At 34.9% G+C, this 26,097-nt stretch overlaps 1 protein-coding gene across 1 annotated transcript in view; it reads right to left on the bottom strand.

The window, feature by feature from the left end:
* The window catches only part of HYAL4 (hyaluronidase 4), a gene marked incomplete at both ends in the record, with an annotated part of 33,279 nt that extends 7,793 nt beyond the window's left edge, over window positions 1–25,486 (bottom strand). Inside the window, 4 exon segments of the mRNA XM_081283301.1 lie at window positions 16,918–16,963; window positions 16,965–17,363; window positions 22,433–22,522; window positions 24,566–25,486. Coding sequence (XP_081139427.1) covers window positions 16,918–16,963; window positions 16,965–17,363; window positions 22,433–22,522; window positions 24,566–25,486 — 1,456 coding nt within the window.
* Between the last annotated feature and the right edge of the window lie 611 nt (window positions 25,487–26,097).

Here is a 26,097-nt window from a genome sequence, read left to right on the forward strand (position 1 = left end):
TATATTTTTATTAATACATTATACATAATGGCGGGATTCTTTGTTACATATTCATACATGTATACAATATAATAAAATAATTTGGCCAATATCATTCCCCAGAATAAAAGTCTTGAAGATAACCACAAATAAATTCAAATATAGAAGCTAATATAGTGACCAGGCTTCTGTTCAGCAACAAACAATGCAATTTAACAAACATTCATGAAGCAGCAGACACTGAAATTGAAAAAAAAAATGGATGAGATGTATCTCTTGCCTTCCAGGAAGTCATGACCCCCCAAAAAAATGCAAAATAATATTTTACATCATTTTGGAAAGCCCACAGAATCTCAGGCACTGGGCTTAAGTACTTCACAAATAGTATCTCATTAAGTCTTGTAACAACTATGTAAGGTTTATAATTGCATTTGCATGTTACAAATGAGGAATTGAAGCCTGGAAAGATGAAAATCCTTGACTAATAATCACATCACATGAAAGATAAGGCAATGAAAAATTGTAATAATCGAACAAGTAGAACATGTTAATGTTAATTTGTTAGAGCAAGTACTTCACCCTGGGGATAGGGAGCAGATAGAAAGAAAGACAAGAAATGCTCCAGAGACGTTAAACTCAATGTAAATGGACATGAGAGGCAGCACCTTGGATGGTAAGAGAGGGGAAGAAGAGCAACTGTCTTCTCAAGTTTCCTTCTTAGTTGTCTGTTTATAAAACAACTACATAAGGATTATTTTTTAAAGAACTCATCAAAGTGTTGAACAACAAAAACTTTGCATTCTTCTACAAAAAAAAGGATGAAAATGCATTGTGGTTATGCCTAGCACAGAGATATCAGGGTTGATAGTAGACATGTGTACTTTGACTAAATGCTAAGGACATGGCGTCTCTTCCTCTGTAGTGAATTCTGCATTGAGCCTGTGTCAGTGGGTGGCAGAGGCCAGATTTCACTAAGTAAGTCAAGATGTCCAAATGTTTTGCTAGCCTTCCTTTCAGCTGAAGGGATGAGATGGACATCAGCCTGGCCAATTAGATGTATCCTATTCTAGATTTTAGATTGGAATGTTGGGATTCAAAGAGGTGTTGCTGCTAGTGGTGAAAGAAATTCCGGTGTCCAGAATCAGCTAGCCTGGGGGACACTCAGAACCTGATGTCCATGGTTACTGTTAAGTGACATCATTGTCCTCACGGGACAGCAATTTACTGTTAAAGCAGCTGGGCTGTTTTGATTGCTTATAACCAGGAACTCTGCTTGAACCCTGGAAGCTTTGGTTTCTGACTGTTTCCTCCAACAAAAGACCTGTGCCTGTGTTGTATGTAATTATCATTTCTAACCACAAGGGGTCAGCAGCCAAACTTCACAGTATTTCTCAGGCCTAGGACACTGATGAGGTGAACCAAAATTGTAATTTATGAAACTATTATAAGACATTTAAGAAGTTATGAGTGAACTGACATATACAAAATACCATTTTTAAGGACTTTGGAAATAGAAATGTTTATTCATTGAATAGATGTCTATATTCCTCTATAATGCAAAGATCAATAAGATTACCTAATTTACTAATGTGAAATATACTATTTTGAAGGTCCAAATTATGGTTTGAAGGAAGCCTGTTTTTTTTAAAGAGAGAGAGAAGAGAGAATTTTTTAATATTTATTTTTCAGCTTTCGGTGGGCACAATATCTTTATTTTATTTTTATGTGGTGCTGAGGATCGAACCCACCGCCCCGCACATGCCAGGAGAGCGCGTTACTGCTTGAGCCACATCCCCAGCCCAGAAGGAAACTTGTTTTTAAAAGAATCTAATTTTATGACTCTAAAAATCACTGTGGCATTCAAAGCTATCTACTCTCTTTGATTTTTTTTTTTTTAATTCTACTTTAGGGTAAAAAAAATGGATCTGCAAATAGGTTCATTAATGAGAGAGCTACTTTTCTTTAAACTTCATATTTGGGTCTGTTTAAGAAGACTATATATGTGTACAACAAATATCTATTCTTCCCAAACTGCTTTTGTTTTTTTTACTGCCTTCTGCTTTCATAGTTAGCCAAAACAAAGCTTGCCACTGACTCTTTTTTGCCCCTCATCTTTGCCACAGAACATCTATAAACTTTTATTACAAAATTACAAGAGTCTCTTTGTATATCCTGGAATATTCTTCTTCTTCTTAATCCTTTTCAACAGGGGTGCAAATTACATGAACAATAGCTCCTGATAAAATGAATACAGGCAAATTTAAATAAGTAAGCTCTTCTGATTGTGATGTCTCAGATTTCTGGCGCACCCTGTTACCATCCCAACAAAGCATAGCTTGCTGGGACATGGTCCCTCCTATGGGTACCTCCTAGACACTTGCTTCAGCCCCCTGTCTCCACCAGCAGTCAAACTCTCTGCTTCTCTACCCCCCCTTCCTTTACCAGGGAACCTCCCCACACCACACCCTTTGCTTCAGAATTCCTCAAGACCCTTCCCCACACCCCACCCATGCCATCACAGTCCAGTTGGTATAGCATGGTGTAGCCGGCCTCATTGCCCACACTGCCTTTGCTTTCTCACAACCTCCTCAAATCATCCCAGGAAGGTTTGCTCCTTTAAGCAAATCTCTAATTGGTAGAACTGAGCAGGGGCTGGCAAGACACTGAGGTCAGGGATGAGTGGGACGTCTAATCCTCACTGTCCCCTAAATTTTATCACTCATGTTTCTCTTCTTAGGAGGAAGGTTTGTTAGGGAACATACATGAAGAACCAGTTCCCTTCCTTCCATAGGGAATCTTCTGTGAGGACCCTTTGAAGTCCCCTGGATAAATGATTGCCAGTGAAACCAACCTAGATGAAAGCCACAGGATGAAGGGAAGGGAAGGAGCTTGCTCCAGACCCTCCCCTGAGAGAAGAGCCAGCCGAGAGGGGGACACATAGCTGTTGGCGCACCATCCTCTGCTTCCCAACTCAGATCTTGCCCCACTGAGGGGGAAATGGGACACGGGAACAGGAAGATGGGACCTCACCTCATTACTGACAGTGAAGGAAAGTGAAGAGGGTGGGCAAGGGGACCCCTGCGGGGAGACAAGCCTTCCATGTCCAAATTTAAGAGTCTGCAAAGAAGCCTTTCTCTCCTACTTATTCCTATTTCTTCTCTCCCCCCTTTCCTACACTTGCTTAGTGGCTCCCTATCAGACATAGACAACCTCACAGAAGACAAACTGAGGCAGATTCATTGTCACACCACAATAAAATAAAACAACAAAAAAGGCCACCTTTTAATTCTAAGCCCAGAATGAATGACAAATGAATGACTGATGTTCTTTACTCAAACATCCAAATGCTTCTGCCTTCTGACAGCATTCTGTTCTCCTCACACCCTCCCTCTTATCACCCAATCAAAATCTATATCCTACAATAGGTTCTTTCCAACACCCTCTCACTGCAAATCCCAAGGTTCCTAGAGGTACCAGTGCATTCTCCCTTGATGCAACAAGCGATGAGCCCACTCATTTAGTGCAGGAGTACTCCTGCTGCTCTCTGGGGCACTGACACCTGAGTGGAGGCAGAGGCTCTTCCTATTCATTCATACATGAGTTCGGATTTTTTTTTCCAGTACTGGGGATTAAATTCAGGGCCTTAGACATGCTAAGCAAACAATATATCACTGAGCTAAATCCACAATCCATTTAAAAAATTTTTATTTTGAGACAGAGTCTTGCTAAATTGCCAAGGCTGTCCTCGAACTTGCGGTCTTCCTGCCTCAGCCTCCTGCATAGCTGGAATTACAGGCATGCGCTACTGCAACTAGTGAGAAAATTTTTAATGAGCTAAAATGAGCCTGGTTTAGTGGACCAGGCTCACATTCTAAGCACTGGAAACACAATAGTGAACAAAACAGACAAGAGCCTCACAGAGCTTAAATTTTTGTGGGGAAGAGGGATAATAAACAAGATAAATAAATAAAATATACAGTATATGGGATGAGGAAAACAAAGATTTAAGAGGTGTGAGCCTGGAGGATATCTGAGGAAACATGAGGCCCTGAGGAAGGAACATGCCTATCATGGTTTAGGGAGCTTAAAAGAGATTGGTTACTAAAGGAAGCCAGAGAGGTAAGAAAAAAAAAAAAAATCCTGTTGGGACCTGGAGGAACTCTGGCTTTAAGTGAGATGGGAAAATTTTGGAGGACTTTGAAGGAGTGAGATGATCTCTCTCAGGCTTAACTGGATTCCTGGGGTGGCTGTGTTAGGCCAGGCTGAAAGGAAAAGGCACAAGAGAGAGGCCACAGGAAGACTGTTAAGGAATAGATACGACAGAACAAGAACAAGAACAGCTCAAATGAGTTATTTAGAGCATCTTCATATGTTTTTAAAAATCACTACACAGAAAAATTATATCATAAATCAGTACATCTCCTGCTAATTTTGTTTCAGTTTTGACCACAACCCTAAAACTCTCTTTTCATGCACACTGTGTAATGTTTTGCATTCTTGAAGCATAGGCATCAATCTTTAAAGCAAAACTCTGGAAAAGCTTTGAAAAGCACACAGCCCCACATCCCTAATGCCAACATATTATCAGAAAGAATTGATTTTCCAAATTTTCTATTCCTCCATTTCTTTTTCATGACATTGGGATTCTGTTTTTAAAAACTGTAAGATGTCAAGTTGAAGGCACCTAAATCCATAAGGGTTTAAAGAGGTATACTGAAAGTCATGGTCCCTAAGGAATTCAATAAATGCAATCTTTTATTTCCAACCCTTCCGAGAAAGTACTGACCCAAATGATATTTTATTGTCAATAATACAAAATATGCTCATAAATATTTATCAGAATGGAAGGCAGACCAGAGTCACTGAGGTAAAAGCAGTATCCTCAATCCTGCCGAACTAATTGTTAACCTATTTTCTAATTAAAACAACAGCCAAAATAGATATCCATTTTTTTCCTCTGATGGATTTTCTTTCTCTTTTACAATGTCAGTATTCTACCAGCCGACTCTAAATATTCCAGAAGAAACTAAATATGTCAATGGTAGAGATATCTTAATTAAGTTTTTCCATATTTTTTTCCTCTAAAAAACTCAGTACCTATCAGTTTCTGATATGATCTACTTTGTGATGGTATCTCTTTAAGGCCCATAATTCCCATTAGGCACTGAATTTTATTATACCTCTATTTCATGTCATTATCAAAGAATGTACTTGAGTAACATTTCACAGACCACTAGATTGTTTTTGAGTTCAAAAGCTTTAATTAGAAAGCTGAAGATTCAAATCAACTTAATGTTATTTTAAGGATCTTAGTTAAAAACAGGTTGACAGAGGGAACATTTTATTCAAAATGTGGTCCTAAGACTATGTGTGCTTTTCTAAGAAAGCTGTTGATCTTGGCTGCAAGAAATTTCAAGTCCTAAAGTAAAAGAAATACTTTTTGACAATGACTAAGTATATAATTTTATACAAAGACAATTATACTCTCTTTCAGATTTTATTTCTTTAAAATGCAAAATCTTCTGGATTTGGCCTTTCACATTAAATTTAATTTATTAATACAAATGTCATTGAAATATTCATTTTTGTATATTTTTAAAACTTAAGCTTATTTTTAAGAAAACAGGAAAGGAAGCAATTTTGTACAGTTAAAAATAGCATAATGATACCATAACTTTTATATACACAAATAATGAATTTTCTGGAAAAAAAAAAAACAAGAAAAAATCCTATTCACAATAGCTTAAAAAAAAAAAAGAAAAGAGGGCTGGGGTTGTAGCTCAGTGGTAGAGTACTTGCCTCCCATGCATGATGCCCTGGGTTCAATCCTCAGCACCACATAAAAAATAATAAATAAATAAAAATAAAGATATTGTGTTCATCTACAACTAAAAAAAAATTTTAAGTGAGTGTTTAAAAAAAAGAAAAGAAAAAGCTAGGAATATATCTAACCAACAAGGTGAAAGACCTCTACAATGAAAATTGTAGAACACTTAAGAAAGAAATTGAAGAAGATACTACAAGATAGAGAGAACACTCATGTTCCTGGAAAGGCAGAATTATTATCGTTCAAATTACCATATTACCAAAAACAACATACAGATTCAATGTAATCCCCATCAAAATACCAATGACATTTTTCACAGAACTAGAAATAAAAACTGTCTTAAAATTTATACAAAATAATAAAAGATTCATAATACCGAAAGCAATTCTAAGAAAAGAAAAAAAAAACCCCACAGTGCCAGAGGCACCACAATATCCAATTTCTAACTATATAACAGAATTATAGAAACAAAAACTGCATGTTGCCAGGCAGGGTGTGCACATCTGTAATCCCAGCAGCTCAGGAGGCTGAGGCAGAAGGATTGAGAGTTCAAAGCCAGCCTCAGCAACTTATCAAGGCCCTAAACAACTCATCGAGACCGTATCTCTAAATAAAATACAAAATATGGCTAGAGATGTGGCTCAGTGGTCCAGTGCTCCTGGATTCAATCCCCATACCAAACAACAACAACAAAAAATCCCTGCATGGTACGTACTGGTGTAAAAACAGGCACATACACCAATACAAAAGAAGATACAGAAATAAGTCCACATGTTTAGAGCTAATTGATTCTTGACAAAGGTGCCAAAAACACACATGGGAAAATAAACAGCTTTTTTTAATAAATGGTGCTGGGAAAACTGGTTACCCATGTGCCGAGAATGAAACTAGATCCCTATCTCTCAACCTGCACAAAAATCAACTCAAAATGGATCAAAGACCTAAGTGTTAGGCCAGAAACTTGGCAACTGCTAGAAGAAAATGTAGGGTCAACACTCTAGCATACAGGTGCAGACAACAACTTCCCCAATAGGATACCTAAAGCTCAGAAAATAATACCAAAGATTAATAATTCAGATGGCATTAACTAAAAAGCTTCTGCACCCCAAAGGAAATGTAAAGAAAAAAACCTACAGAATGGAAGAAAATCTTTGTAGCTACTCTTCTGACAGAGGATTAATATCTAGAATTTAAAACAAACACAAAAAACCTACCACAAAAAAACCCACAAATAATCCAATCAAATAAACTAAACAGACACTTCTCAAGAGAATAAATACAAAATGCCAATAAACATATGGAAAAATGTTCAATATCTTTAGCAATTAGGAAAATTCAAATGAAAACTGCATTGAGATTTCATTTATTCAGCTAGAATGGCAACCATCAAGAATATAAGCAATAATAAATGTTGGAAAGAATTCAGAAAAAGGAGAACGTGTTTACACAGTTGGTGGGACTATAAATTCATATAGCCACCGTGGAAATTATTATGAAGTTTCCTCAAAAGACTAGGAATGGAACCACCATATGACCCAGTTATAACCACTCCTAGCTATTTATCCTAAAGAGTTAAAGTCAGCATATTATACTAATTCATGCAGACCCATGTATGTAGCAACACAACTCACAATAGCCAAATTATGGAACCAGCCTAGGTGTCCATCAACATAGGAATGGATAAGAAAAACGTTGCATACTTGCACAATGAATTTTAATTCAGACATAAAGAATAATGAAATTATGTCATTTGCAGGAAACTATAAGGAAGTAGAGAGCATTATGTTCAGTGAAATAAGCCAAACTCAAGGGTCATATGTGGAAGTTAGAGAGGAAAAAGAGGGAACAAAATATGGAGGAGGGATCTCATGAAAATAAAAAGGAGACCTGTAGAGTAGAGGAAAGTGGAGGGAGAAAGGGAGTGGAGGGAAAGGAAAGTGGAAATACTGAAAACAATGTTGATCAAATTATGTTTTTATAACCTATACATGCATGAGTATTTAACAATTAATCCCATTATTATGTATAAGTATAATGCACCAGTAAAAATATGGAAAAAGATAGCATAATAGTTCTAAAAATTTGTTCAGATAGAAGGACACCACTGGCTTTTGATGACATCTGTGGTACAGGAAAGCTAGCAGTAGTTAATGGGTTTGTGGATATTCACTAGGAATATTTATGATGGGCATGGGAAAATGTGGTACACAACACCAGTATATTATTCATTGCAATAGAAAAATATGCTGTAAACATGGCAAAACTCTGATTTACAAACAAAAGTATTTGGATAAACTAAATATGGAAAAAATATTTCCTACTTTCTTCTCATTTCTTGGATTGTATAAAACTTTTTGTGATTTACTTAAAATAATTTTAAATGTCTTGAGAAGCTATACCATCTTTTCAATTTCAGATCATTTTTCTTAGATTTCCTAAAGTACCTCAATTCCATTATATCATCTAATTATACTTTTTGATGAAGTTTAACTTCTGACCTCATTCTTTATTTTTCAATGTGCATGACATTATTTTAAAATTTTTATTCTTTTTCACACTTTCCTCTTATAAATCCTGTCTCAACTCTGATGGCAGGTTTTGAATTCTGTCCAACTATGCTGGTGTGTTTACCACACAAAATGAGAAAAATCTCTGCAGTATACAGAAATCCAGCAGAGAATAGAGATTAAAATTTTGTATTCTGGATCCAGTTGCCACTATCAACACACTAGAAAAAGTTTCATTATCTTATCCATTCAAGTTTTTCTACTGTTTTAATTTACCAATACTGGGTTTTGCAGAGAAGGGTGGGTTACAGTTATAAAAATTGATAGCATTTATATATACGAACATATACTGACATCTATTCCCTGCTTATCAAATGAAATCTCAACTTTTAAAAATGATACTTATGAACTGGAACTTAAGTATTAACTTCTAAACTTGTGAATATGGGATGGTCTTTCTACCACTCTTCCCTCTGTGCTCCTGAAACTCTGCAATCTTTGGTTGACATTCTCACACAGAATAGATGGCAATCCCCTGAATTAGATTGCTCTAAGGACATTTTACCACCGTTCTGTGACCTCTTGTATTTAATTTAGGCCTGATTCTGCAATGCCCTTTGACATTGTAATTAACGTTTCCTTCTTGAGATATCCCTGTCAGCCTTCAGTAAACTTGTCTATAAGCTGCTGAAACCTTTCAAATTCAGCAATCTGAAAAAGATTTCAGCACATTAGAAAAGAGATGATGAAATAATGTATTTTTATTCACTTTTTAGGTTAGATCTTGTATAATTACTACACAGATACTTCATTGCTCTACCTATGGCCCTGGGCTTTCACTTCAGGTGTGCCCTCTGTATGGAATGTGAAGTTCTTAATGTTGCCATTGAAGGTGCTGGTCAGCCTGGTTATCACCAAGTTTCGGGAACAAGTAGTTTATATCATAATCAAGTGAATTTTGCTTTGTTTCTATTAAAAAAATAAACTTTGTTGAAATGTCATAAATAGTAGTTAACCAACCATTGATTTGTATGCATTTTTAGAGAAATTGGTCTCTACTTTGGTTGCCCACTCACAGCATTTGAGGTCTGCCCTTAGATATTAGTAAATAGAGTTGGACTTCTGCTTTAGTTATAGCAACATGTACTAACCAAAAATATAAAGCAAAAATACTTTTTTCATAAAAATGATATCTATCTTTTTTTAAATACTTTTATTTGTCCATGACTGCTAATTGATGCAGTCTAATTACAAAATCTCTATGAAACATTTGAAAACACTTATAAATAGATTTTAGTTTCTAATTATAATATTGAGAGAGCCTCTTAATACAGTTAAGAAATTCAAAAGATATTCAAAACTCAAATTCTGGGTTGGATTACAGATGGAATAAGTTTGCTCTTTGAGATGGCTATGTCAAAGGAGGAAGCAGTTTCAGCTTAGAATAACAGCCAGTTCATGAACACCCAATAAATCATGTTAAAGAAATACTGCTTGCTGAAGAATGGGATGCGTTTTTGTTATTGTTTTTCAAATATATGAGGTAAGAGGAAACATGAGATTCATTCATTTGGATCTATGATGAACATTAGACCTGTGCTTAGTGCTTAAGTAAGAGGTTTTATTCTCTGAAAAAGACAACTAGAGGTGATTCCTGTAAGAAATTCACAGCATCTGCAATTCAATTAAATGTAGAAAAATTCAAGTAATGTGGTAAACTAAGGAGACTAAGACTTCAACAGAGTAACCATAAATGATGATATAAGTATAAATATAAATTTACTGGATATGTTAAAGGATTTCCTAAGAAAATACAGACTCAGTTTATTGTTTAAGAAAATGCTAGGTATTGATTAAAAAAAAAAAAAAACGACAGAAAGAATGATCCCTGAATCCCTACACATAATTTTTATAACTTATTTTTTAAGTTTTCTTAACTTTCTCCATATCTCAACTTCTTAACTCTTTTCTCATGACTACTTGCCATTAAGAATCTGAGTTGGAGAAACTGTGTCTACTAGAAGAAAAAGTAGGCCCAAATCTCTACCATGTCGGCTTAGGAACCGACTTCCTCAATAAGACTCCTAAAGCTCAAGAAGTAAAATCAAGAGTCAACAAATGGGACAGTATCAACCAAAAAGCTTCTTCATGGCAAAGGAAACAATCAAGAATGTGAACAGAAAGACTACCGAATGGGAGAAAATCTTTACCACCAGCATCTCAAATAGAGCATTAATGTCCAAGATGTACTAAAAAAAAAAAAACAAAAAAAAAAAACTTAACACAGAAACAAACAAACAAACAAACAAATAAATAAATAAATAAATTGGACTAAGGACTGAACAGGCACTTCACAGAAAAAGAAATATGAATGGTCAAAAAATATATGAAAAAAATATTCAACATATTTAGCAATTAGAGAAATGCAAATCAAAACTACAGAGATTCCATCTCACCCCAGTCAGATGATAATGGCAGTTTGATAATGGCAATTATCAAAAATACAAGTAAAAAATATGTGAAGGAAAAGGTTAACATACATTGCTGGTGGGACTGCAAATTGGTGCGACCACTATGGAAAACAGTATGGAGATTCCTTAGAAAACTTGGAATGGAACCACCATATGGCCAGTTATCCCACTCCTCAGTTTATACCCAAAGGACTTAAAATTAGCATATTATGGTGACAAAGCCACTTCAATATTTATAACAGCTCAACTCACAATAGCCAAGCCTTGGAACTGATCTAAGTGCCCTACAACAGTTGACTAGATAAAGGAAATGTGGTATATGTACACAATGGAATATTACTCAGCCACAAAGAAAAATGAAATTATGGCATTTGCATGTAAATGGATGGAACTGGAGACTATCATGCTAAGTGAAATAAGCCAGTCCCAAAAACCAAAGGTAAAATGTACTCTCTGAGTTGCAGATGCTAACCCACAACAAGGGAGGGGAAGATTAGAAATTCATTGATCTAGACAAAGGGGAATAAAGGGAAGGGAAGGGAGATGTAAATAGAAAAGACATTAGAATGAATAGGAAATATCTTTCCTATCCTTCTATATGAATACACGACCAATGTAACTCCATATAATATACAACCACAGTAATGGGATTCTAACTGGAACAAGTTATACTTATTCAGTGTATGTTTTATATGTCAAAATACATTCTACTGCCATGTATATCTAGAAAGAATAAATTTAAAAAATAATATGAATATATATCAATGAGAAATCCTCTTGCTATCCTCCAGCTGAATTCTAATTTACAAGTAAGACTGAAATAAATCATGTGGCTAAGATTTTTAGGAGCACTATATTCATCAACAACTTTCTTAAGTAACTATGACTCCAACACCTGTCACATCTAATGGAGGAATTCCAAAGCCTTGAGACAAAGAGATCAACCCAGTGTCACTCTGCTACCTGATTGATATATGTAAGAGAGTTAGTTGCAGGCTACTCGGAAAGAGAAAACTCAGGAGAGATATAGAAAGATAGGTTTTATGTAAGGGAGAAATCAAGAATAAAATGATCATAAGGTAATTCGAGTCAATATAAGCCTATGGAGACACAAAGGTTTTGTCTTAGGAGGTTTCTGCTTTATTTTGTCTTAATGTGAGGTGTCTGGGGAAAGGAAAGTCTGCAGACTAGTTTCTATCCATGTGGGAATGAAGGAGTTAGACAAACTAAGTTTTATTGTTAAAACTATCTTGTTCCGTTAATATTTTTTCAAATTGTTATTTTTGATATATGTAGTCATTGAAATAAACAGCTTTTCCCCCATCATTAGTTTCTTATTAAGATTTTTCTCTCTCCAGTGGATTAAATGAATTTAAGATTTATCTTTCTCATACTGTTTCAGTATGAGAAAAAAAAACTGTTCAGTTTTTCTTTTCAGGAAAAACCTATCTATTTATATGTATGATATGTATTTATCCTCCTACCAATTACAAAGTGATTTTTCTTCTGAAAAGTGAATATTGACTATCATCTCTAAATATTGAGTCACCTTATTAATATTTGGAAAGAAAATTTAAAACATTTTTCTGACCAAAATATATCTATTTTCTAAACCCTTTTAGATATTGCATATTTCCTTAAAACTACAATATTTGTTCTAAGTAAGAGTCCTCTTATACTCATGATGAGTATAAGAATTATGGAATGAATTGTGAAAACCGTACTTAATTAAAAATTGTTCAAAAACATACAATCTTTAGCAGATAAATGCATTCTAGTCTAATAGAACACAATTGTGTCTATAATGTTAGCTTAAGAAATTCTTCACAGATAACAGTCATAATAAAAACATTAAAGTTTGGCTGTATCATAAAGCCCTGTGTCCCTGTGACTTATTTGCAGTTAGTTTATTAACCTGCTTTGCTTAATATATTGTGACACTATCACCAGTTAAGTATTAGGCTAGGATAACCCAACATACTACAAAAATCTATATTTCAGGTTAGACTGCACATGTAGAAGAGAAAACAAGCCTAGAATAATCATTAAAGTGAGAACATTATAAATATAAATTTATAATAGATTTTAAAATTAACTACAATTTAATTTAAACAAATTTGTGTGTGTGTGTGTGTGTGTGTGTGTGTTTTAGGGTTCTGGGTTCATCAAATCAAACTCTCATTTTGAAAGGTGATACATTTGCATAGTAAATAAAGTTAGACTTAAAGAGAAATAGAAATAGCCCAAGAAAAATGAATTTTTTTTCTAACTGCTTTAGGACAAAATATTTCTAAAACAATCTTTAAAGGTTTTTGAACAGAAAAAAAAAAAAAGTATGTTTTTACCTTTGCTTTTGTTTGCTGCTGTTCCTCTAGTCACCTGGGGCACAGCAGAGGTTGAGTGGCAAAGGATGCCTGGCCGGCTCAGAGAAACATGTCATTACAGGGGTGACTCAGTCCTCCAAGTTAAACTGTAGGCCTGCATTAAATCTCTTTATAACTGAAGTCAGACTCTCTTAGAAGTGTCTTGGTATAAGTGACCATTGCTTTCTGAAAATACCCAATTTAAATTCACTGGCATAAGAAGAAAAACTAAACACTGATTGAAATTTTAGTTGGATGATAGGAAAGCAAAGAGAACCATATATTTAAGATTTCCAGATTTAAGAGAAAAAAAGGATTCAAGTGCTTTATGTATTACAATATGTATTAAGAATAGATCCTAATGTACTAGTCTTAATGGGAACAGAATATTGACTTAGTGGGGCGTTGTCATCCTGAGAAAATACAATGTGAATTTACTAGAACTAATGGCTCAAGATGGTGAGCCAACCACATGTTTACTGAGTCGTTTTCAGCACATGTCATTAGACAAAATACAATAAAAAGCTGAAAACAAGAAGGGGGTGACGTGACTCAAACAATAAAACAGATGAAATTGGAAAAGCTAAAAATTTTTTTAAGTTGAGGGGGGAAAAAGACCATAGTAGAAAGTTATTTTAGAGGTATGAGATGTTCCATTAAAAGAGAAATCTTTAGATACCGATAATGAAAGTGGATGGAGAGACAATTTATTGGAGCAATCAATTAAAATATTGTTTCTAATATGGCAGAACAAGTCAGAGCATGCAACTTCCCGGGAGTACACACAATGGCAAGTAGCAAAGACATTTGACCTCAGGATATTTTAAATATCCCTTCCTATACAGAGTTCAGTTTGTATATTGGACCAAATCCAAAAGTAGAGCTAAAATGGATAGAGCTGAGTCTCTCTGCTGAGCATATGAGATAAAAGTGAAAAAGGCAGTTCAACTCATCAGGGAATTATACTCCTCTCCCGTGATAATTTTCTCTTTGCTTTGATAATTATGGGGGTTCCTAGCAACCTGCCTATTTTCCACTCACATGCCCCAGATGGGATCTTACTCATCAATGTGCCCAAACCCCTTTCTCAGAGGGCATCCTCCATGCCACACAAGAAATCTGATAAGAAACTATTCTCAAACACATGTGGGAAGGGAGGAATCCCCATGGTAGATTTTGTCCGTCTCTCTAGTCTTTCAATAAAATGATGATGAAAGATTTCCAGACATTTAACACTGACCAACAATGTGAAAGAAAATAAATTAACAAAAGAACAGCTATTCCAAAGAAAATGAAACAGGCTAAAATGTATAATAGCAACAATTTTTTAAAAAAAATCTAATTTGTATTTTCAAAGAAATTTAATAAGCTGTTGAATCTACAAGCCAAAACAAGGTTACTATGAGAAAAGAGTAATTACAGTAGTCCCTAGAAAAAGAGTTCCTTATAATTAATAATGAGTATCAAAATATAGTATTCTAAAAATAAAATTAACAAATTCATAATAAAAAAACAGACAAAGGCAGAATAGTTGAGAGGAAAGGAACACAGAGTACTCATGTAGAAGGACCAAGTAATTTCATAAATGAACAGAAAAATTGAAGAAATAAAAATCCTCTGAAAAATACTGAAAGAAAATTACCCTCAGATAAGGATGAGAATTTAAATTACAACACCAAAAAGCTTTGTAAAGAATGTCTTCAATATAAAAATCAACATGACACAAATTGTAAAAAGGACCAAAGTGTATGATTATCACATTCTGCTTGTGAGATGAAGATACACATTCCTTTTGATTAAAGCAATGACTCATGTGGACCAATTACATTTTCACAATTGGGAAAACTGGGTCTCTGATGAAAAAGTTTTGTGTTTGAACAAAAGGTACTATGATGTTTTAACAATTAATGAAAAGGTAATAAACAATGCTGCCCTGGATACAGGCAAATTGTCTTTAGGTAATTCAGGACTGAGACAAGCCCTCTTCAGGTTTCTAACAGATTTTACTTAACATCTTGGAAAAGATGCTTCATTTACTAAACTTATGCAAGTCAAAATAAATCATGACAAAACTGAATGTTTTTCATTATCCTGACCTATTTTTAACTTGAGCAGATTGTTTTATACACAACAAAATTTGAAGAATCCATTATTAAAAATGTGGCAGTTCCTTCCATTTTAGTTTTCTTTTGCTGCCTATTAATCTGAGTAAAATAAAATCTAATAATATTTTCTTAGAAAAAAGTTAAATGATTATATATAGGTGGTAGAACTGGGATATTTCCTATTTTCTTTTATGAATTTATTATTTCCCCTTTTCATTCCCTACCTCAAACCTTCTAATACCCTGATAATTGTGGCTGCACTGTAAGATAAAACAATGGACTGATGTGTATTCTACCTTTGATGTATTCACTGATGGTTGGACAGAATTGACTATGTCACATGTTCCATGTGAGTGGAAAATAGTATTTGTTTCATCTTCAAAATAGTGATAATATTTAATAATATTTGCCTTATCCTGCTTCATTGGAATACGTTTACTATCCAAACCCTTATCTAACAGTTGTCGAAGAATTGTAAGTGGAAGGATAGAAAAGCAAATTCTTTTTCACTTATAATGGCTTAGTACCAACTTAAATATGTCATGCTTGAGTATAGGAATCTAATTCTTAGAATTGCAGCCTTGTTGCAATAGGATATCAACAAGATATGGGAACTTATCAAATAGTTCCAAATTTGGCTTAGTATATTTCACTGCCTCTTTTAACTTTTACTTCTCCCAACAATGAATGAAAGAATAACTAATGAGTGGACGAACTAATAAAATAGGAATTCAAATGTGATTTGCCTGACAAAACTCTGTGTCAGTTTTGCAAGTGTGATATTTGGGAAATGCCAGACAGGAAAATATCTTTCCTAACCTGAGGAGGGAAATAACATTTGGACTATTATAATCTCTTTGGAGTCTCGGTGAGAAAAAATTATTTAGATAACAATTTGATCAAATCAAGAGACCAGGTAAATTTTTCAAGTGAATTGAATTACCATCCATTGAGAATTGATAAATTGGTAATGAACAATAGACTTTAATAGACCAAGTATAAAACAAAAGAATTTTCCACATCAATTCCACTATATGGGAGTCTGATAGGCCTTATCTTCTGATATTGATGATTGCCTGATGAATTTCTAAGACACTTTAGATAAAGTTAGATCCTATAGCATTCACTCATAGAGTCCCTCACACTTATAATTGGTATCCTGGGGTCACTTCTATTACTTAAGAATTCCTAATTGCTGGAGTGCAAGCAGCTGTTTTCTTTTGATTTGCTGTTCACTATTCTAAGAAAGCGTTCCCCAGATATACTCTTGACCTGCTCCACCAACCTTCTGAGCATCATCTTAGAGAGTCTTTTTTTGACTACCCTGTATAAATTCCCAGTGCTTTCTCATTTTCCTGATTCCTTGACCTTCCTTTACTTTCTCCACAGCACTTATTACCACCAGGACTATGTGTGTTAGTGTATTCATTGTTTACTTATTATTATTCATTTTCTCACAATAATTTAAGTTCCCTGAAGAACAGGCATAGTCATTTTCTTATCCCTGTCACTATCATGAACCAAGAAAGCATTCAGGAAGTCCTTTCTATATCAATAAATGCAGTCAATGATTCCTTTTTATATATTTTTTAATTTTAAATCCAATAAATATTGTAGAAGAGGTCTGAAGTTGAAGAAAGTCAGTCAACATCTTCTACTCTTTACTATTGAAAGAAAAAAGTTTGACATTGTAGTAGGGAGGAAAGAAATTTCATCAGAATCACAGATAAGTTCATGCCAAGAAAAACTGGGAAGTTAAAGTTAGCATCAGGAGCCTTGTTCTTCCAACTCAAGAAATCTGAGGAGGGAAGATGGCAAGACTCTCCACCCCAGCTATAATAGCAGTGACACACAAATCTATTCTTCATGTCCATTATTGTCTGCAGTTTGCTCTTTTCAGAAATGACAAATCTGAAGCTCTTTTGTGGAACATATTTCTTTCTGCTGCTTTCAGGCATATGCAGATAAGAGGAGGATTCAGGTGTTTTTCGAACACATCTTCCATGACTGTTGCATAGACTTTGACTGCAGAGCTTGGCTGCAGATGTTACATTAACAGCATAGTGTCCCAGTGGCCCTTGAATAGATTGTTGCACAGATAAGCAGGTCTCCTATAGGAAAAAATAGAAATCTGCTTAAAGCACTCTCAAAATGTGGTTCTATAATCCAGGTGGAATTAATGCCTGAAGTTTTGCAGTTGGTAAAGTGAAAGAAGAAGAGTATTTTCATTGATTAATCATTTAAGTAAGGATAAGCTTTATATGTTCACAGAAATGATGAGCCACGCCTTTGATTGGGAAGAGTCTTATCCAAACAAGTTTTGTATCATTTCTAGGGGGAGATGAACATGAAGATCATCTGGAGACAATTCCCTGAGGTAAACGGAAGATTCAAATGAAGACTCATAAAACAGAATAAAGCTCTTAATGACAGGTAGTTAAACAAGGTAACATTTGGGAAAATAGCAGGTTCTGAAAATCATGTGAGTAATATTATTTGTTCCAAACACAATTGATCTGAGCCAGTCTCATACTTTATTTAGGAAAAAATGTTATTTTTAATTAGGACAAGGCTCCCTGTCTGAGCCATCTGAAGAGGTTTCTAAGAATGATGGGATAAAATAAAACAAGAAAACAATTGAACTAAAGAAGGAGGAGGAGGCGAAATAGGGAAAGAGTAAAGAAAGAAGGGGAGGGGAAAGAGAGAGAGGATTTGGGGGAGCTATAATTAAGAGAGCATAAACCCAAGCAAGTACAATCAAATACAACTTGGGTGTCACCTGGTCTTTCTCAATCCCACACCAGGAAACACCTTGTTCACTTACCTTCCAGAATATTACATTGCCCTGTTTTTCTTAGCCAACCCACTAAAGCTTCTTCTTAGCTTTCTTTAGCAGCTTCTGCTCATCTTTTCTATGTTTTGATTGTGAAGTGTCTTAGGCTCAAGTCTTGGACATTTTGTCTTCTATAGCTATACACTTTCTCTGGATAAACTCATCCCAATTCATTGCTTTAAGTATAATTCCCAAACGTATAATCTCCCTGACCTTATCCCTGAACTGATTGCTTACTCACCTAATTATTTTATATCTCTATCTGGATGTCTCACAAGCATTTCAAACTTAATGTATTTCAATCTAATCCACTGACCCACTTTCCACCCTACAACTCTGGCAGCCTTATTTTCTCTGCACGTGCCAACTTCCTCTTTTCAATGCCTCAGGAACAAAACCTTGGAGTCATTCTTAACTGCTTTTCTATTCACATTTAGTCCATCAGCAAATCCTTTTCAGTATACCTTCAAAACATATCCAGAATTCAACTATTGCTACCACCCTGGTTCAGGTCACTACCAAATCTTACCTATTGCAATAGCTTCCTAACTAGTCACTCCCAATCCATTCAAAACACAGTATATATAAGTTAATAATAAATGAGGTAAGCCAAAATTTCCTAGTTTTTCGCAGATTAAAAATGCTCTCCCAAGTAATACCTTGGTCAAAGAAAAAAAATTTTAAATATATTTCCAAACAAATTATAAAATAGCAATTAGAACACTATGTCTTAAGATTTACTAATACAGCCACAGCAATTTTCTGCATTATAAGCCTAACCATAAATGTTTTTGCCAACAGGCAATTCAGTCATCAATTTAGAAACAAGGCACTGTGGCACTGCCATTCACTTAGACCATTCAGCTGTGCAGCCCTGTTAAGTGCTAGCTGATGGAGCACTAAGAGGTGCTCTTCCTACCTATGCTTTCCTCCATGCTTCCTGTTACTCCAGTTCTCTACATCCTCAGTCACCTTTCTATTCTTGGAAGCTCCATTGTAGTTGCTACTTGTTTCATCGGATGAGTGGATTTCCTGTCTCCATCTCATTACCAGTAGCTGGTCACCAGTTTCCTAGGACTCAACAAATGGCATTTCACCATTACGTCAAACACTGCTGAACTTCAGGGTATCTGTTCTTAACTTCTAATTTAAATCTTTATCCAAATAAACATGCCTGACTTATTCATTTGTTTCCATTAATTCAACTCTCTTTTATGATTTACAAACTCTCAACAAACTAAGGGGAAAAAAACAATAGAAAACTATAGAAAAAAATGAACTTAACTAACATTATAGTCAACTGTGGGAGGTTGGAGACTTTTCTTCTAAGATAAGGAAAAGGACAATGATGTTTACTCTGACAATGTAGTACTAGAAGTCATAGATAGAATAATTAGGCAAGAAAAATAAAATAAAATGAGTCCAAATTGGAAGAGATTAAGTAAAATTATCCTGTTTGTAGATAATAAGATCCTATATGTATAAAACCCAAAAGACCACACACACACACACACACACACACACACACACACACAAATGTAGTGATAGAAATAAAGTCAGTAAAGTTGCAGCATACAAAATCAACATACAAAAATCAGTTCAATTTCTATATACTCATAATGAATCATCAAAAGAGGAAATTGAGAAATCAATCCATTTTAGAGGAAATAGGAATAGGAAAGACAGTAGAATAAATCTAATATAATTTCCTATATACACATATGAAAATACCTAAGTGAATCCCATCATCATGCACACTCATAAGACTGGGATTATAATTAGAATAAGACATATTCCATGCTTGTATAATTTCATCAGAATGAAATCTACTGACATGTATAACTGAGAAGAACCAATTAAAAATGAAATAGCTTCAAAAAGAATAAAATAGGGGGGCTGGCATTGTGGCTCAGTGGTAGCGTGCTTGCCTAGCAAGCGTGAGTCCCTGGGTTCAATCCTCAGCACCACATAAAAACAAATAAAGGTATTGTGTCCAACTACAACGAAAAAATAAATATTTAAAAAAATAATAATAAAATAGGAATAAACCAGGGAAGTTAAAGATTTTTACACTGAAAAAACACAATACATTAATTAAAGAAATTAAACAACACAAAAATAAATAGACATCCCATGTTCATGGATTGGAAGACATAATATAGTTAAAATTCCCATACTACTCAAAGTGACTTACAGATTCAATGCTATTCCCATAAAAATATCAATGGTATTTTTTTATAGAATTCGAAATTTTTTTCTAAAATCCTTATAGAACCACAAAAGACCCAGAAAATCCAAAGTGTTCTTCAGAAAGAACAAAGCTGGAAGCCTCACACTTCCCATGCAAAGTATGTTAAAAAGCTACTGTAACTAAAACACTATGGTACTGGAATTTTAAAAAGAATATATAGATCAAAGGAACAGAATAGTGTCCAGAAATAAGCCCACATATACATGGCCAACTGATCTTTGAAAAGGGTGCCAAAAACACACTACAGGGAAAAGACAACCCGGTCAACAAATAGAGTTGGGAAAACTGGTCTAAATGAAGCTGGACTTCTGCATCACACCATACAAACAAATCAGTTCAAAATGGATTAAAAATTGGGCATTTAAAACTCCCAAAAGCAAATATAGGGTAAAAACTCTTTGGTATAGATTTTGGCAATTATTTCTTGGGTAGAACAGCACAAGCACAGGCAACAAAAGCAGCAATGTACAAGTGGGACAACATTGAACTAAAATGCTTCTGCACAGCAAAGGGAGAGCAAAGCACTTAGCAGAATGAAAAGAGTCCATGCAATGATAGAAAATATAAGCCAACTCTTATCTCTGATGAGAGGCTAATTTTCAAAACATGTAAGGAACTCCTACCATGACTCAATAGCAAAAGAAAAACAAAAACACGCACATATTCAAATAACCCAATTTTAAAAATAGGCAAAGGACTTTAACAAACATTTCCCCAAATAAAAGACATACAAATATCCAACAGACATAAAAACATGCTTGACATTGTTAATTATCAGGAAAATGTAAATCAAAATTACAATGAGATAACAGCTCATACCTGTTTGGGTAGCTAAAATTTAGTAATAATAACAACAACAACAACAACAACAAAAGTTATTGAGGTTGTAGAGAAATTGGAACACTTTCACACTGTTGGTATGAATGTAAAATGGTATAGGAGCCATGGGAAGAGTTATGGCGTTCCTCAAAAGATTAAAAATAGAACTACCATATGATTCATACATGCATGCATACATGCATACATTCTTGTGGTTATATATCTGCACATACTTATGGGTACAGATCCAAAACACTTGAAGTCATGAATTTGAAGAGATCTATACGACCATATTCACTACAGAACTCATGATGGCCAAGTATGAAAACAATCCAAGTATCAACAGATGAGTGGAGAAAGATACTGTGATACATATGTACAATGGAATGTTATTCACCCTTAAAAAGAAGGAAATCTTGCCAGGCGTGGTGGCACAGGCCTGTAATCCCACATCTCAGGAGGACTCTTGAAAGTTCAAAGTTCAAAGCCAGCCTCAGCAACTTAGTGAGGCCCTGTCTCTAAATAAAATATTTAAAAGGCCTGGGGATGTGGCTCAGTGGTTAAATGCCTCTAGGTTCAATCCCTGGTACCAAATAAAATAAGAAGGAAATCTTGCCATTTGTGACAACACAAGAGTGAATCCAGAAAACATTACGCTAACTTAAATAAGGCAATCAGAGGAGGACAAATACTGCATGATTTATACAAGGTTCTAAAACGTTAAATTTATGGAAGAAGAGAATACAATAGTAGGGGTCAAGGGTTAGAGGACAGAAAATGGAGAGTTGTATCCACCTTCAGTGTAGATGAAATGATTATTTTTTAAATATTAGATCATTTTCTTTGTCCTCTGTACAAATATTTTCTTTGTCATATGTCATATATAATGGCATCATACGTAATATATAGTGTATTATAATATATAATGCCACTTTGTTTACTAAAATTCCTGCATATTCAGCTTAATTCTAGTTCTATTTTTATATGCAGAAGCTGAGACTCCAAGAGGTTAATTAATGTGCCCCAAATTAGACCTGCAGAATGAAATAATCAGTCTCTCACTTTGGGCAGCCTGATGAGGAGGGTGCTCTTTCTACACCTATGCTAACTATGGTGGTTGGTATAAAGTAGGTGCTCAAACAATGTCAATCCCTATACTCTTTGAACTTCATTTAAGTCGGGTGAGCAGACAGTCAGTCACCAATGGACCTGATGTGAAATATTTTCAAGCCACTCTCTAGAGTGTATTCAAGAGGCTGACAGAAATAATTGCTTACCTTTGAACCAGAATATTCATTTCCTCCCCACAATATTACTCCTGCTGCCCCCAATGCAGCACTTTCACCAATAGTGTGCACTAAGTCCTCCTGGAAAAGAGAAGTATCAGAAGCATTTTCTGCCAAATCACATTTAGTCATTGATAATTTAATAATATAAGACTAAACCCATCAACTGTGGTAAAGAACACATTAATAATGCCATCTCTGTTTCTAAAGCAAAAGACTACTGAAGAACTAGAAAGAAGGATTTTGCCTTGTATTCTTAGTTATTCCACAAATAGTTATGATGTTCCAGGCAACATTCTAGGCAGTAAAGAGATTCCAGTTCCCTTTCTTGAGTAAATTCTTTAGAGTGATGTTTGAGACAGATATGTACACAAGTAGTTGCAAATGTAATAAATTAATAGCTATATTAATAGCACCCAGAAAGCATATATAAATGAGAATAAATTCTTGATTCTGCATAGAAGAGTCTGGGAGGGCTTCCTTGAACAGGTGAAATTTCAGGTAGGTCTTTGAGAATGAGAATGAATTCACAAGGCAAAAAAGAAAGAGTTTTATGCCCAGAAGGAAGACACAGAGGGTCATATGCAAAGAAGAGCATTGTCTACAGAGAGAACTGCCGGGAACTCCTTGTGGTCAGCCACAGTTTTTGGGGAGAAGTGAAAGCATATGAATCCTTGTAGATAAGCAGAATCCAAATGCAAATTAGACTTCATGGATTACTGTTATATTCTACTGTTCTTGTTTGTAACATTATTCCCAACAGATTATAGACACTCAATAAATTATTTTAAATGAATAAATACAAACCTACTCTTTTTTCCCAAAAGGATTTGAGAAATCTGCCACTTGAGTAATACCTTAGTGAAAACACTTTGGTAAGCCTAATAAGTGTCTTAAAATATTTAGAGTGGCTTTTGAAAGAAAGATTTAATTTATTCTATGCTGTACCAGAAGGTGAAATAGGAACTAGTGATCTGAACTTAGAGGCAAAGTAAATTCAACATACTCAAGAAATTTCTAGGCATTAATATTGTCCCCAGACAGCAGTTCTCCTTCTGACACAGCAACCACCCCACTAAAAAGTGCAAAGACAGAAGCCAGGCCAAAAAAAAAAAAAAAGGATTCTGTGTGTAAGTAGGAAGTAGATTAGATACAATGCCACCATGATGCTAGGATTCTTTCTCTCCTAAATTTATTAAATCAACCCTCCGTTTGCATAACACTTAGAAATCCTACAATGATAAGACACCTAGTCAATAATATTTCAGTCAATAGTTTAAGTTTGATATTTTTTAGGAAGAATTACTACTGTTTCAAATATAAATGGTCTAAGAAAGTGAGCTGTGTGTTATTTTCAACAATTCTATATAGAGTACTAAAATTATAGAATGGTTGGTTCTCAGGTATGAATGGATATTTAATAGTTTTTGTTACGTAGCCACCTGTCTAATGACTGCATCCTTACATTAATGTCCTAAAGTGATGATCCAGTGAACACTTGAACACTTGCAGTGTCCACAAACTCTTTATCTTCCAAACAAGTCCATCCCCTCATCTCTGCATCCTGCTTTGGCTTAAGCCTAAAGACAATGTCTAGTTGTATAAATCACTTTTAATCCCATGATACTACTAGCTCACATTGTAGACTCTTAAAGAAATAATCAACATGATCCACGCTAATTTTTCAGTTAACCTAATAAATTAAAACAGAAAAATGTAATGCAATGAAAAATGTAACTGCTTCAGAATTTACCCAGAGCTCCATTTAGTATGAATCTGACTTGGAGAACTGTTGTGTATGCTCTCATGTTAAGAAGCTGATTCTGAAATGTATCCCTGGTTAATATTAATCTGTTACATTATTTAACTTTAAATTTAAAATTGTTCTGCAAGAAACCATTGTGAATCCTAAGCTGATAAGAATCATTATCCAAAATCTCTAAGCACGCTTTTAGTTGCCATCATTCTGTTTCAGTGGGTTGACATTTGAAGAAATACATGCCTCTAATAATAGAACTGCATTCCATTATCAAGGGGGAAAATATCCCACAACATTTCTTTCTACACTTTAAAACATTCTACTAAATTTATATTTTTTATGTGGATAAATGTACCTTTTCTTACCTCTGACAGAACTTCAATACTTTTCAAATAAAATGGTCTGGAAAAAATAAAAACTGGCAAAGCATAATCTTGTCTAGCCATTTCAGCAATTCTCATGGCTTCTCTAATTCGATAATGAACAAATTTCAATGCATTTGAACTTGACTTTAGTATTTTATCCAAATATATTGAAGGAAAAAGTGCTGTGCTTTTGTTCCACAGCCAAAGGAGCTGGTCATTGCGGAAAATCTCATCATTTGGGCAATTACCTGTATAGAACTCTGGGTTTATCCTGTAATCATAATTGTAGCAATCTGGATAGAGATAAAAGCCCCATAAATGTTTTGGTCTCATTTCTAAAGCCAATGTGAGAGTGACATTCATAAAACTCCTTCCAGCCTTTTCGAATTCCTGTCGGGCGACTGTTTTCACTTTGGCTTCTGGCCACTCAGGGTGATGCTGTCTTGTGAAGGCTAAGGAGTGCTTTTTATATATTATTCTGCTGCCCCAGTTCCTCTCCCACTGGGGCTTCCAACCTTCCCAGTCAATAATAACAAGTCCTTCCGACTGCCACCAAGAGACAGCTTTGGCAATATCTTGGGCCGTTTTCTTAACGTGTTTAGAAAGGCTCATATTCTGCGGTATTCCTCCATTAAAGGATTTTCCATCTTGGGAGAAAAAAGGATAATATCCCAATTCATTTGGATAGAATATGGCAATTGTTGATCCACTGTGAGTCTCTAAAGGATTTGATATAATGTTAAATGATTGAAGGTTCATATTCACCTTGAAGAAATCCTTACAATAAACTGTCGAAGCTGCCCAGAAAATGTTGAAAGGCTGGTCTTTGATCACGGGAGGCATTGCTGGTTTGAGGGCTGACTGAGTGACTGTAATGAAAAGCAGCAGCACCCCTGAGCGGGTCACCCCCAGGTTACACATGGCTCGTACTTCTCAGCATTACAGCAGTCCCTTAAAAATGAGAAGAAGAAAATTGTACACGATGGAATCAAATGGTACACAATAAACTGAATATTTTAAAAGATGAGGTTCAGTGATATGTAGGCTGCATTTATACTTTCATCTGAATAAGGGAAGAAAAAGGAAACATTTTTTTTCCTTGAAATGTGAAGGGGAAAGATCCAGTGAATAAAAACTCTAAAAACCTTCCTACAAACCCTCAACTAAGGAAGTTCTACCTGCTTTTTGTTCTGAATTGAATTTCCTATAACCGAGTATTTAACCCAAACCATTCTGTACTGACAAGACTTTGGCTGTAAAGGAACCAAAAAAAGGAAGTTGGATGGTTTGACATAACTTTCTTATGAATTACTGGAAAAGTAACTCCAGAGACATGCCCAGTTGAAAATTAACAACTATTGCATTTTAGCAGATTTTAAATGAAAGAGAAAGAAATAACAAACTGTTCTAAGCAGTAAGTAAAGAATATCTTTTATGTAATTTGAAATGAACTGGCCTCAAAGGTTTTTTTAATTGTTTTTAAGACAGAGAGCAGTTATCCTTAGAACCAGCGTAGGCAAAACAGAAAACAG

The sequence above is a fragment of the Spermophilus citellus genome, assembly GCF_964194105.1.
Source record: "Spermophilus citellus genome assembly, chromosome: 3".
Taxonomy (NCBI): domain Eukaryota; kingdom Metazoa; phylum Chordata; class Mammalia; order Rodentia; family Sciuridae; genus Spermophilus; species Spermophilus citellus.